The sequence below is a fragment of the Gymnodraco acuticeps genome, unplaced genomic scaffold, assembly GCF_902827175.1.
Source record: "Gymnodraco acuticeps unplaced genomic scaffold, fGymAcu1.1, whole genome shotgun sequence".
In the NCBI taxonomy this organism is placed as follows: Eukaryota; Metazoa; Chordata; class Actinopteri; order Perciformes; family Bathydraconidae; genus Gymnodraco; species Gymnodraco acuticeps.
In genome coordinates this window covers 1823301-1836348 of record NW_022990047.1, presented here as the reverse complement: position 1 = coordinate 1836348, position 13048 = coordinate 1823301, and the positions used below count along the sequence as shown (strand labels likewise).

General features: G+C 40.5%; 2 protein-coding genes across 3 annotated transcripts; both read left to right on the top strand.

Annotated features, from left to right (window-relative positions):
• The first annotated feature begins 2249 nt into the window (after window positions 1–2249).
• Window positions 2250–5173, top strand: LOC117545786 (zinc finger protein OZF-like). 2 transcript variants are annotated; one of them, XM_034215754.1, is made up of 2 exons: window positions 2250–2521; window positions 2666–5173. In XM_034215754.1, exons 1-2 carry the CDS (start codon window positions 2356–2358, stop codon window positions 3898–3900), a joined length of 1401 nt encoding a protein of 466 aa, XP_034071645.1. In that variant the 5' UTR covers window positions 2250–2355; the 3' UTR covers window positions 3901–5173. The 2 variants fall into 2 exon arrangements, with proteins under 2 accessions (XP_034071645.1, XP_034071644.1); XM_034215753.1 differs by having other exon boundaries at window positions 2648–5173.
• An 803-nt stretch (window positions 5174–5976) lies between these two features.
• Window positions 5977–12942, top strand: rad52 (RAD52 homolog, DNA repair protein). The gene is given in 14 exon segments (XM_034215755.1): window positions 5977–6095; window positions 6362–6434; window positions 9708–9809; window positions 10346–10439; window positions 10528–10595; window positions 10754–10872; window positions 10973–11048; window positions 11125–11348; window positions 11453–11640; window positions 12039–12094; window positions 12096–12117; window positions 12200–12216; window positions 12218–12404; window positions 12710–12942. Coding segments are annotated over 13 exon segments (1269 nt in total). The 5' UTR covers window positions 5977–6095; window positions 6362–6380; the 3' UTR covers window positions 12772–12942.
• Window positions 12943–13048: the final 106 nt, after the last annotated feature.

Sequence of the window (13048 nt, the reverse complement as noted above, 5' to 3'; positions counted from 1 at the left end):
CAGCACAACCTTTCACTGCCTACATGCTGGCAAATAACACAGATGCGACTCGGGGAGATTCAGCCTGCCGACAGCCTATATGGCAATGAGGGGTTGGCCCATGGCCGTGGACGTGGCCCACCCTCTCATTCCCATGATAGGTGGAGTGTTTCCCATGTAGGCGGAGCGTCACCGCCCACTATTCCGGGCTGACGTCAGCTTGGATGGAATCTGTATCCGCTCGTTGTAGCCCCGTTTTTTTAAATATTTGGGTACGGAGGAAAAGAGAGGGTTGTACACTTGGTGAGTTCCCTGACACACCGGGGACACATATTCATGCATAAAAGACGTACAAAAGTGCATTTTGCATGATAGGTCCCCTTTAACATGCAGAATGTCGTCATTTGCTTTCTGGGGCTTAATCTTTATTAATAGAATTTAAACATTCACAATAATAATTGTAGCGTCCCCGGCTGAATGATGGTCAGACTCTCTAACTGATTCTTTCACACACACATACGGGTTTTGGGCCGAGGGCGACACCGTACTTCCGGTATCAACCATTTCACACGAGGTGCATACAGAATATCATAGTCTATTCCTTAATCAATATAGTCAACTCTAAAATACCACATATATGCATTGGCATGATAATATTATTGTGACAAGTGGGGTATTCACCTGGTGTTTCCAGAAGATAGACGTAGATGCTGCCAAAATCGACCGAAGGCCACTTTTGAGGGTCGTAATTCCATACATTGTACATCCAACAACCCACACAGCTCTAGTTTACGCTGGTAACGACCTAAAGCACACCCCTCAAGTCCAGAGATGTAATCCGAAGACATGCAGCGATTTCTTCGGTCGTTAATTCAGAAAAAAAACCTAGTGCGCTCTGCCTGGCTACATTAGCTAGCTGTTTATATTAGCATCGCCAGGATTTTTGCACCTCCAGAAAAATGGCGTCTTTATAAAAAAATATATGGCACGCGTTGCATTGTGGGTAGCTGTGACGTCACTGTGTGTGAAATAATAGTATCTGTTTATTGCACACCCTTGCTTGTATACAATAATTACCAACGTAAGAGCTTGTGCCCTTATCAACCAGGTACTAAAAACCGAATGCAACTATTTAGTATTATGTTAATTTATTCGTTATCTATCCGTCATGCACTGCTCCGTTGTCCATTGACTTCCGGTAAAAGTTCCTACAAAATAAGAGTCCTGATCTTATTACTATCAAAATAAAAGTGCAAAACGAAAACTTTACCATAAGAAAATGTTGGCATACAAATATAATCACTTCTCTAAAAGGTAACTCATTTTAAATATAGTTAGACATATTAAAGGTAATTTACAATAATTTAAAAAAAAATAATATTAATATTAGTAATAGCATATTACAAGAATTGTAACTCGCTTCACAGCAGTTCAATAGACACATTAGTATAACATGACAGGATAAAAGCAATGTAGAGGAGCAGCTACATTTCAACACATATATCCACGAAGATTAATACATGAAGACTTGTGACTCGGACTTGACTTGGACTCTTCTTGGGTGACTTGGACTCGGACACGAACACAGGTAATGATGACTCGGACTCGAGTCGGACACTCCTTGTTGGGTAACTCGGACTTGGACTCGAACTCGAAAACAGGTAATGATGACTCGGACTCGACTCGGCACTCCTTGGGTGACTCGTACTTGAACTCGACTACGACTCTCCCTAGGTGACTCGGACTTGGACTCAAAGAGTGGTGACTCGAGAGTGACTTGGACTCGTGAATTGGTGACTCGACTACAACACTGAGCAGTGCATTGAAAAACATTCAACAACTGCATTCAGAGACAAGATATAATACTGGAAATAGCAATAACATTACAAAGAATATCAAGAGAAGGACAAATAATTTACTTCATATGGATCCCTGCACACATTGGGGTGGAGGTAAATGAGTTAGACAAGTATGCAAAGTTGGCAACAAGGAAAATACAAAGTAGTATGAATGTGAAATATAGTAAGGCTGAAATTAAAAGCATGATACAATCCCAACTCAAAAAGAAATGTCAGGAAGAATGGGACAGATGAGTTATAGGGCAGACATCTTTATAGTATTCAAAAGAAAGTTGGAGAAACAACAGAAGTAAACAGAAAATATCTAGAATTTAGATTAAAACCGTGCTGATCCACACTCCATTCCAGAAGGTGGCGGTAAATGCAATTTATAGCTGTTTGTCAACCGCCATTAAACCAGAAGACGAAGAAGACGAGGAAGAAGAAGAAGAAGAAGAAGAAGAAGAAGAAGAATTAGCTCAAACGCATATTGTAGTCGTATTACTGAAATGTTTTCGGTTGAAGCTAAACAACAATAATGTCTGCAGTTCCGAGTTTGAGAGAGTTTGTCAACGAGAGACTGACTGCTGCTGCTGAAGAAATATTAGGAGTTTTTGAAAGAACTATCGTCGAGTACGAGGAAGAGATTGATCGTCAGCGCAGACTGTTGAACATCTTACCCACAATAAAGTTACACAGGATAGGTGAGTAAACGCCCCCATAAATGTCACAACACTGATGTTCTCGGTGTATAACATAACTGTTAAAAATATATACCAGAACTAATGGGGTAGCCTTTGTTTCCTAACGTTTACAGAAGTATTATTTAGTATTTTGTCTCCTTCCAGAGCTCCCTCAGCAACATGTCTGTAAGGAGGAGGAGGTTCTCTCTGAGCAGCAGCTCTGCATTCAGGAGAAAAACTACAGTGTGAACCAAGAGGACCCAGAGAGTGGAGGACCTCCACATATTAAAGAGGAACAAGAGGAGCTGTGCAGCAGTGAGGAGCAGCTTGTACTGAAGCAGGAGACTGATGACTTTATGTTGACTCCGACTTGTATGGAAAGTGATCACAGTGAAGATCAGACTCTGAACCTGAGCATCAGTGACACTCAGAGTCAAGGCGAGGAAAATCCTCCTGGGCAGTTTCCACTTCAATGCTATGTACCATCAGAAGAAGGGATTGTATACACAAACAGGGACCATCAGCTCCTCTCTCACAACTCTCCACTAGCTGAGAGCCAAGATCAGAAAGTTGGCAATCATGGAGACTCAGGATCAACTCACGCAGAGCCAGAAGTAAACCAGAGAGATAACATTATTCAAAGTCAAAGCTACAATGTTAACAGCACAACTAAGTCAATATTGCATAAATTAAAATGTGAGATATGTGACAAAGGTTTTAAGTACAAGTCTAAATTGCAGAGTCACATGAGAGTCCACACAGGTGAGAAGCCCTATTCTTGCAAAATGTGTGGGAAAGACTTCAGAGGTAAATGTGACTTAACCATCCACCTGAGAGTCCACACAGGTGAGAAGCCCTATTCTTGCAAGACCTGTGGGAAAGACTTCAGACGTAAATGTAACTTAACCCTCCACCTGAGAGTCCACTCAGGTGAGAAGCCTTACGATTGCAAGACCTGTGGGAAAGGATTCAATTATATATCCGCATTGAAAAGTCATCTAAGAATCCACACAGGAGAAAAGCCATTTTCTTGCCAAACATGTGGAAAACAATTCAGTCACTTAACATCCTTTACGATTCACAGTAGAACCCACACAGGTGAGAAGCCATATTCTTGTGAAACATGTGGCAAAGGATTCAAATGTAGTAGTGAGTTAAAAGTCCACATAAGAAGACACACGGGTGAGAAGCCATTTACTTGCCAAACATGTGGAAAAAGATTTAGTTACTGTTCAACAATGACAAGGCATTCAAGAATCCACACAGATGAGAAGCTGTTCATTTGCACAACATGTGGGAGAGTATTCAGACACAACAGTGGTCTGTTAAAACACATGAACGAAGTCCACACTGAACACACACCTGAGGATCAATATACACAGGAGAAACCATCTAACTAAAACTGCTGTGGGAAAATGTTCACAAACTTCATTACATACACTTAGCAGAAGTTACATCTCTTTAACCAAATGAAAAAAGTGAGATTTGCATACTTTCAATTTTCTCTTCATTTGACTTTACTACTTATATTTCTGTTCGCAAACAATATCACTTTTAAATTAGTTTTGCAGAGAGTTCACAGTAGTGACTGTCAAAGCAATGGATGATCTTCAAGGATGTTGGTTTTTGCAAGAAGGTTTATTTATGAAGCAGATTTGAATAATTTTTTAAAGGGCAACCAGGACTTGTGCAACTAAAACATAGAGGGGTTTACACTAACACAATTATAAAAACAATGGATTACTTATTGTCTTTACAGGTTGGACTGAAAAGTTATGCTTTTGTAATGTAATTGCTGGTGTTTTGAAAGTGGTTGTGGTGGGATTGACTTTCCTCTTGCATTTTGAATCAAAAAGATTTGAGTGAGGTTTGCCATGTTTTGATAGTAATTGTACATCGACATTTTTTTGCATTTTGAAATGTAGTAATTTTTGGTTTAGAGCAGATCATTAATTGTTTATCTTATTGTGTAGATGGGTTGCAATGTTAACATTTTACATGAAGTAATCTAAATAGCCTATAGCAGAACACAAAAAAAGTGTAAAATCGAATGGACTAAATAAGAAATTAGAAAAACATAAAAAAAACACAAGCAGATTGAACACATTTTATAGAACAGAACAGCTGCATTGATCCGTCCTCTGTGCAGACCATACAGACACTTTGCTCTGGCAGCTGTGGAGGGACAGATATAAAATGATTAGTATACTGGGATTGTAAAGACAAAGTGCAGTACCATAGTGAGACAATTTCGATTTAGTTCTTGTGTGTTTTTTACATGAACTAATTCGTAGAAGTCCAAATAGCATGCAATTGCACCCAATACTGCAGAAAGTTACCTTTCTATGGACATAGTAACACATTTGATTGGTGTGAATTTGGCAAAACAGGAATAAAGATGGTAAACAGGAAGAGGCTGGACAGTGACAAACATTGTCTCATGTGGCTTGGGAGAAGGACTCTCAATCGTGTACAACCTGTTGTGCCTTGGAAGCCTTTACTTGTGAGTTTATCACCTTTTTTCTTTGTTTAGAATGACTTTACATGTTAAACTTATGTTTGAAATAAATAGCAAACTGTTGAAGCTACTGTGAGCAGTTAAGATGTATTTGTGCTTTATACTTGAAGCAAATTGTAAAATTGTAAAGATTTCAGTAAACTGTCTAAACCAAACTCTCGTGACTCTCCTTCTGCCATATTTGTTATGCTATATGCCAACATTTGTGTAGACAGAACACGCATTAGGGACAGAATACAAGTGCTTTATCTCTCAAAGAAGTGTGTACAAATAAAACATAACATCATATTAGCAAAACTGAATTCGACACACAGTCCAACCATAGCATTGGCTCCAAATGTGACGACCAAATATCAGTGTTGTAAAGTAACTAAGTACATTTACTCAGGCACTACTTGAGTACAATTTTGAGGGACTTGTACTTCACTTGAGTATTTCTATATTAAGCTACTTTATACTTTACTTCACTATATTTTGTAGGCCATTTTTTTTAACAAATATTGTTTCTAGCTACTTAGCAGGGATGGATTTACAATACAGAATATAAATAAACCAATACATCATGATGTATTATCTTAGGTTAAGCTACCCAGCAGTGAGTAATTTAAATACTCCCCACCTTTACCAAGTGCAACATTGACATTAATTCATTAAAACTAATTATACGAAAATGGGCCATACTGGAAAATAAGTATTTGTACTTCTTGCACTAGAAGGTATATTTTAATGCCATTACTTTTTTAAAATTACTTTTACTTGACTACAATTTTGAATGCAGGACTTGTAACAGTACTTTTTCAATGTAGTATTGCTACTTGAACTAAAGTAAATTATCAGAGTACTTCTTACACATCTGCCAAAGAGTGGAATTATCGTTGAAAAAATTAATACAAAAGCGTTTCGATTATTTGTGATATTACATTCTCCGACAGTACGCGAAGGCATCATAAACCCCTCCCCTTGGTGTCCGGGCGGGAAGTTCAGATGTGTTTTGGTTTTGATTCAATGTAGCACACATCCAGACGCTCTGGTTAGCTTATTCTACCACAAATATCACTTTTAACGGAATTTTAACTGGTAAGTGTGGGTTTATATGAATGGGATATCTAATTTACGACGGAATAAGACCATGGTTTATGTAATATGTAAACAAAAGCCAGCTGAAATGTACGAGTTGTTCATTGTTAAACTACGTTTTTCAGACCTTTGACGTTAGCTATAGGTTCATTTAAGCGTTTAAGTGACATTATAGATGAGTAATTTACTCAGAGTAAGGCGTTATATGAGATGACAGCAGTTATCATTGAGATACATGAACCTGTTTCCATTTATCTTTATTTCAGCGACTACAGGACAGCAGTCATGAGCAGTAACGCCGGGGAGAGGAGCAGCACTGCTCCCAGGTGCTTCGGACAGGTGCGTAGCTGCAGGGGCGGATCATGGGCACTGACAACCTTTCATAGTTTTTTGTTGTCACTTTGTAGTTTCTTTGGTATTTTTGTAGTCATTTTGTGCCTCTGTCATTATTTTGCCACTTTTTTAGTATTCGCCGTGAGCAGAGGTGGGAAGTAACTAAGTACATTTACTCAAGTACTTGGGTACCATTTTCAGATACTTGCCCTTTACTTGAGTATTTAAATATTATGTGACTTTGTACTCTACTTCACTACAATTCAGACAAATATGGTAATTTTACTCCACTCCATGTATTTAATATATTTAGTTGATTTGCAGATTAGGATTAATGATATTAAATATCATCAACACTTAAAGGTGGGGTAGGTAATTTTGGAGAAACCAGCTCGAGTGCGCTAGAATTTGAAAATACACAGCCGGAAAATATCTGCCACTTCCTTACAGAGCCCCTCCTCCAACACACACGAACGCGCACATGACCAATGAGGGCACGAGATAAGTTTGTGCACAGATGGAAGGCTGACAGGCAGGTAGGCCATCCAGTTATTTTAGCCGGGCCGGCTAAAATGATTGGTCGTGCTTTTTACAGTACTACAGCTTCCACAGATGAACTTTTTGAAAGGATTTTTTGTCAAAGCACTTAAAGAGCCTGTGACACGAGTTTCCCCCATCATCCAAACCCATCAATTTGAGTAAATATTGTCCCCTTGAAAACCGTTACTGAACTGATTTTGGATATTTGTACTTTGATAACCATTAATCTGCCCTTCAATGTTGACCATTTTCTGGATCTTCTCGGGGATTCTTCAAGTCCCGCCAAATTATGTGTGACGTCATTGCGGGCACAGCGCTCCAGCTGCACCGTTCAGGATCCCAGCATCTGCATGTAAACGCACGATGGTGCACACAGCAGCCAGCTCAGACAGCGATGAGAGTTTAATTTTGAACGTGTCTGAGAGCTCATATGAGGCTGAAGGATCGGTTTATGTTGTATCTGTTAGAAGTTTGGGAATTAGGTGCGTCAATATGGGCGATCATACGGTCATGTAGCCAGTGGTGGAATGGGACTAAAAATCATCCCGGGACTCTCGACCGGCCCACTTCGGTACCGCTAGTAATTTGTCAACGGGGGGAGTGGGGGATGTCAGGGGCGGCGGGTGCTGGAGATAGTAAATGTAACTATGTAAATATTTGTGTCACTGCATCCTGGTAAAATACAAATATAATGCAATGTCTGTGTCTTTGACATTAGCGCTGCTAGCCACCTGTGCCCTGTGCTACGAAGCCAGTTCAACAGACCCTGGATATGTTTGAGTAACACACAAACTAACAACAACAAACTAACAAACGAGATCTCGCTAAGCGGTCCTACGACGCTGGTTATCAACTCGGTAAATCAAGCCAGGGTTTCTCTCACCAGCTGAGAGCGCGTTCACGTCTAAGACACGAGTGGATCTGACTTAATTACATTTGACTCGAGTGTTTCGTCAACATAATGTGTTGCTAAACATAATACTTCTGCATACAATATGTGACACTGTAATGGAAGTGTTGCACGGCCAGACACGGCAGATAAGGAAATATATGATATATTATGATCGATGATCTGATTGATGATGTAATATGAATGATAAGTGCGACACGTCGGCGTCTTCTCTGCATAGGCCTACGGCAGTTTAAACTGTATTTCCTTTATCCTGTAATATGACTTGAGAGATTTAAACTCCGCACACTGAGTTGATCTCTTTTCTATAGACGCCGGAGGCGGGCAGCGTCAGGTAAAAAAAGTTATTTAGCCTTCCCAAACCTGAGCCTCACGCGCCGCCTATGGGGGATGTGCTAGTGATTTATCCGACCGGCCCACTTCGGTACCGGCCCATCGGGATTCGTCCCGATGGCCAGTCCGCCACTGCACCCAGCCCATGTAAACTGTCAACGGGGGAAGCCTCGCTGCGGGGAAACGGTGGACCTAGTGTCCCGATCGGAGTGGGAATAATAATAATAATAATCCGTGCATTTTATCCATTAATTTCCCCAACATTGTGGTAAAAAAAACACACGTTTAATCCATGTTGGTGTACTACAACTACAAAAAGCATCGATTTGTTTTCTCATCAGGAAATGCAGACCGGCACAAACAAACGATTTCTAATCATCATTCTCACGATCATTTAATGTATCATATGTTCGCCGAATTGACATGAAAGCACTAATAAATGTAGTTTCATCCACTTGAGTTTACAACTACAAAAAGCATCGATTTGTTTTTATATCACATCCTACGGGAGGAAATTCAGTAGCTCTCACTACCGATTTTTAATCCTAATGTAATCATCATCTTCACCACGATCATTTATGTTTATGTTCACCGAATTGACATGAAAGCACTGACAAATATGAATATACTGTAGTCAACTTCATTAAAACGTTATTAACGTGCCTAAACTCAGTAATTCACCATTTCTACGCATGAGAACACACTTTGTCCGTGTTTGGCTCTCTCGCTGCACAGTGAAGCGTTCCCGCATTGACGTCACTTCCGGCTTCCCCCAAAACTTCAAAATGAGTCGAAGGAATTTCCCGCGATGTTCGAAATTATTGATATTTAACGGAACGGTATCGCTTTTTCTTTTTTAAACTGACGGTTCGAGATTACTAGTAGCCCAATATTTCATTGCACAACAGTTGTTGGGATGCTGTCACAGGCTCTTTAAGATGTTCATTGCTATCGGGATGTTAAGAGCATTCCATGGAATATAACAAAAAGTGTATCTCGAGCCGGTTTCTCAAACTTACCTACCCCACCTTTAAATAAGACTTTAGCTACACCTGGAGTAATTTCACAAGAAGCTACCCTGCAGTATACAAAGTAAATAACTAGCTGCACCTTTATCAGCTTTGATAACATATGAATTCATAAATAATTATAATCAAAACAGTTAATATTATTCTGAAATGGACCAATCTGCAGGAGTACTTCTTCAGCTCTCTTCTAGGAAGTTTAAAGGTTTGTTTGGATTTGAACAGCTATTGACCTTAAAAACTGGTTGTGAGAAACGTACCCCATTTTGTAACACACTGCTCCAAACCATTTCCAAAATATTGTTAAATGTATCAGCTCAATAGATGAAATCAATTTGAATGCAGTTTAACGACATTTGGTCAGGGTTTTAATCAATCATTAATAATCATCAATAAGGGTTAAGGGCCCACCCTTTTATGAAGTCATGGTCTGTATGATTGTGTTCTTTGTTTGTGTTTGTGTGTTGTCAGTTGACCTACACAGCTGAGGAGCACCAGGCGGTGGACAGAGCTCTGCGGCAGAAGCTGGGCCCCGAGTACATCAGCTCCAGGATGGCTGGAGGAGGACAGAAGGCGAGTGTCTGTTCTCTGCACAGCTGTGAAGCCAATTGAAGTTAAATGTCAGGCTGGGTTATGAATAACATGATTATGGCTCAAATGTGTTGTTATTGCTAATATCTTTTACATTACATGTACTTGTTACTAGACGCTTTTATCCAAAGCGACTTACATACTCAATACTGTGGGCAATCCCGACAGGAGCAATTTGGGGTGAAGTGTCTCAGGGACACAACGACATGCTGACTGCAGTGGGGTTTGAACCTGTGACCCCGTGCGACCAACACCAACGCACAACCCACTGCGCCACACACCTCCTTTTATGTCTTTTTCTAAAGTGGAAACGAATTTGAGGAAATGTTATCTTTTTCCATAACACACTTGCCTTTATCGAAAGTTTTTCTATGACATACTATGCTATGATATGTTTGTGACATATTACTTTTCTATGACATAATATACAATGACTTTTTTAAATGAAATTCTCCAAAGTTATTTACCAGAAAAAAACAAATAAATAAAATCTCTCTCTCTCTGGACGGGACCTCCAGGTTTGCTACATTGAAGGGCACCGTGTGATCGGCCTGGCCAATGAGATGTTTGGATACAACGGGTGGTCTCACTCCATCTCTCAGCAGAATGTCGGTACGCCGCAGGGAGCTTCTGGTCTCAGCAGAGGATGCTTTAAACCATTTCCACACGGTCAAACTAATGAAACACTTCTGATTTACAGACTTTATAGACATCATCAACGGGAAGTTTTACGTCGGAGTCAGTGCTTTTATCAAGGTGATGCTGAAGGTTAGAGAAGGAACCTTTTACTAAATATATTTGAATTGTTTTACTTTTCCATAATAGATTGTCTGATCCAGATAGTTGTATTTACATTTCACATTATGTTTACTTTCTTCCTGCATGCTGTCCAGAAAAGTTTTAAGTGTACACGTGTTTTCCTCCAGGACGGTGCGTTTCATGAAGATGTGGGGTATGGAGTCAGTGAAGGTCTGAAGTCCAAAGCTCTGTCGCTGGAAAAGGCCAGGAAGGAAGCTGTCACGGATGGCATGAAGAGAGCACTGAAGTACTGCCACATTTCTCAATGATAATACAAAATAATTTAGAACATTTTATCTGTCTGAATTTTCTTAACTTATTTGTGTTTTTGTTGGGTTCATATTTAGATGCTTTGGTAATGCTCTTGGAAACTGCATCCTGAATAAAGAATACCTCATGGCCATTAACAAGATCCCCAAAAAGGTCGGATATCATCGCTGAGCATTTATTTATTTTTTATCTTCAAAAAGTCCTGAATGTTTGTTTCCTCTGCTTAAAGCCTCCTCCTCCTCTAGACCCGGCCAAGACCAAGCGCATCGAGGGGGAGCCCTCTGTGGAGAAAGCCCGCTTCTCCAGTCTGGTGTGGGAGGAAAAGATTGCACCTGCGACGAGCAACGGCAGAGATGTGCTGGAGCCCAAAGTCCTCAACCAGAACCAGAACTACTCTGAGGTCCACACCCCGACTGTCCCTGCTGGCAGGAGGAGTGAGGACATGGACGCCAGGTAACAGCAGTGGGTCTAGTTTCAGTTTTTATTTTCACTGCTTCTCTTGGTGTGCATCCAAATGTGCGTCCCATCCAATCTGTCTCCTCCGTTTGTTTTCTAAGACCTTCCATGGACTCGATGGACGGTGGCGGGTCAGAATCGCACACAGACCCCAAACAGCTGAGGAAGCTCCGACAGCAGCAGCTTCAAGAGAAGTTCAGGAGAGAGATGGAGAAGAAGCTGCAGCTGAAACCAGATCAAGCTAAGTTTGAGGATTCAGAGCTCGCTATTGGACGGGGACCCAGCACAGGTGAAGGTTTGATGATTACTGATTTAAGATGTCAGATGTTTTACCTGAAAACAGCAGGATTCTACTTTTTCTATTCTACAGATGGAAGAGGAAACTGTCACAGTTTAATAAACATAAAAATAATAAAATATCAAACTGTCTTGAAACTTCTGCAATGAGCGTCATGTGACTTAAATACTTACATTTGTATGCTCTGGTTTGGAAGCCATGCTGGTACAGTAAATGAAGATAAAAACATAATAATTTGCAGTGCAGTTGCATCATCGAATCTTAAAGATGTGGGTGGCATTATGACATCATTTCAGGTTTAAGACGGCTGGTTACAAATATTTTAATTCTTAACTCTAAGGATTATAGGTGTTGTTGGTGTTTTTATTGAATAGTATCCATCCTTCCAGGTCACCATGGTGTTCCAGCCTTCAGTGAGACCTCAGCAGGACTCATGAAGCCCGGTGGGGGGGGAGGAACATCTAGCAGGTGCAGTGCTCCACCACCAGAGGGCGCACCATGCTCACAGTGTGGGAAGGGGGTCTCACTACAGCTGTATGTCCTCCCACAGATGATCCTGCGCTCTGGGGACTTCACTCTGGATGCCATCGATGGACTGGATGTCCCTGCAGACGACCCTCATCCCAAAGGTCTCCGGCCCACCACGCCCTCAAGTCACACGATGCACACCCGCAGTAAGACCCCTCAGAGGGCCCCGGACAGGGCCCCTTCGTACAGCGGAGCACAGGACCCGGCTCAGTGTCAGGCGGGGCCAGGTGAGGCTTCATGAGACGAGTCTACTGCTGAATGTCCCAGAACCGAGCATGGAGATGCATTTAGTCTTTTAGCTTTGTAGATCTAAAATACACTTGGAGGTCTGTCCCAACACTGAATTTTTTTATATTGGGGTTAAACACTTTTGCCAAGGTCATTTTGAGACTTGTCTTCTTCTGCACTTGCATGTTAATTTAACTAGCTTCTCTTTTACAAATAGTTGTATTGTTAATGCTTATGTAAAGCACTTTGGATTGCCTTTGTGTCTGAAGTGTTAAATCAACTGAACTTAATTTGAAACTTACAGGTGAAGCCCTCAGTCCATACAGACAGGGACAGTACATGAAGAAACGCCGACTCGACACCTGACATGTTCTGATGCTCCGGTGATCTTCATCACCACTTGTAAAATGTATTTTCCTCTTTTGTTTTAATATTTATTTCAGTGTTTTCATTGAATTTTAATTGTATCTATTTCTGATATTTGGATATATGTTATCTGGTTTTGTAAGAAAATAAAAAAATAACCACAGAAATCAATTAACTGAATTCAATTAATATTTATATAAATAGACCAAACAAGCCCACATTTCGTAGCGTTTGTCTTTGAATGATGCTTAGTTTATCGTACATATTTATAGAGTTA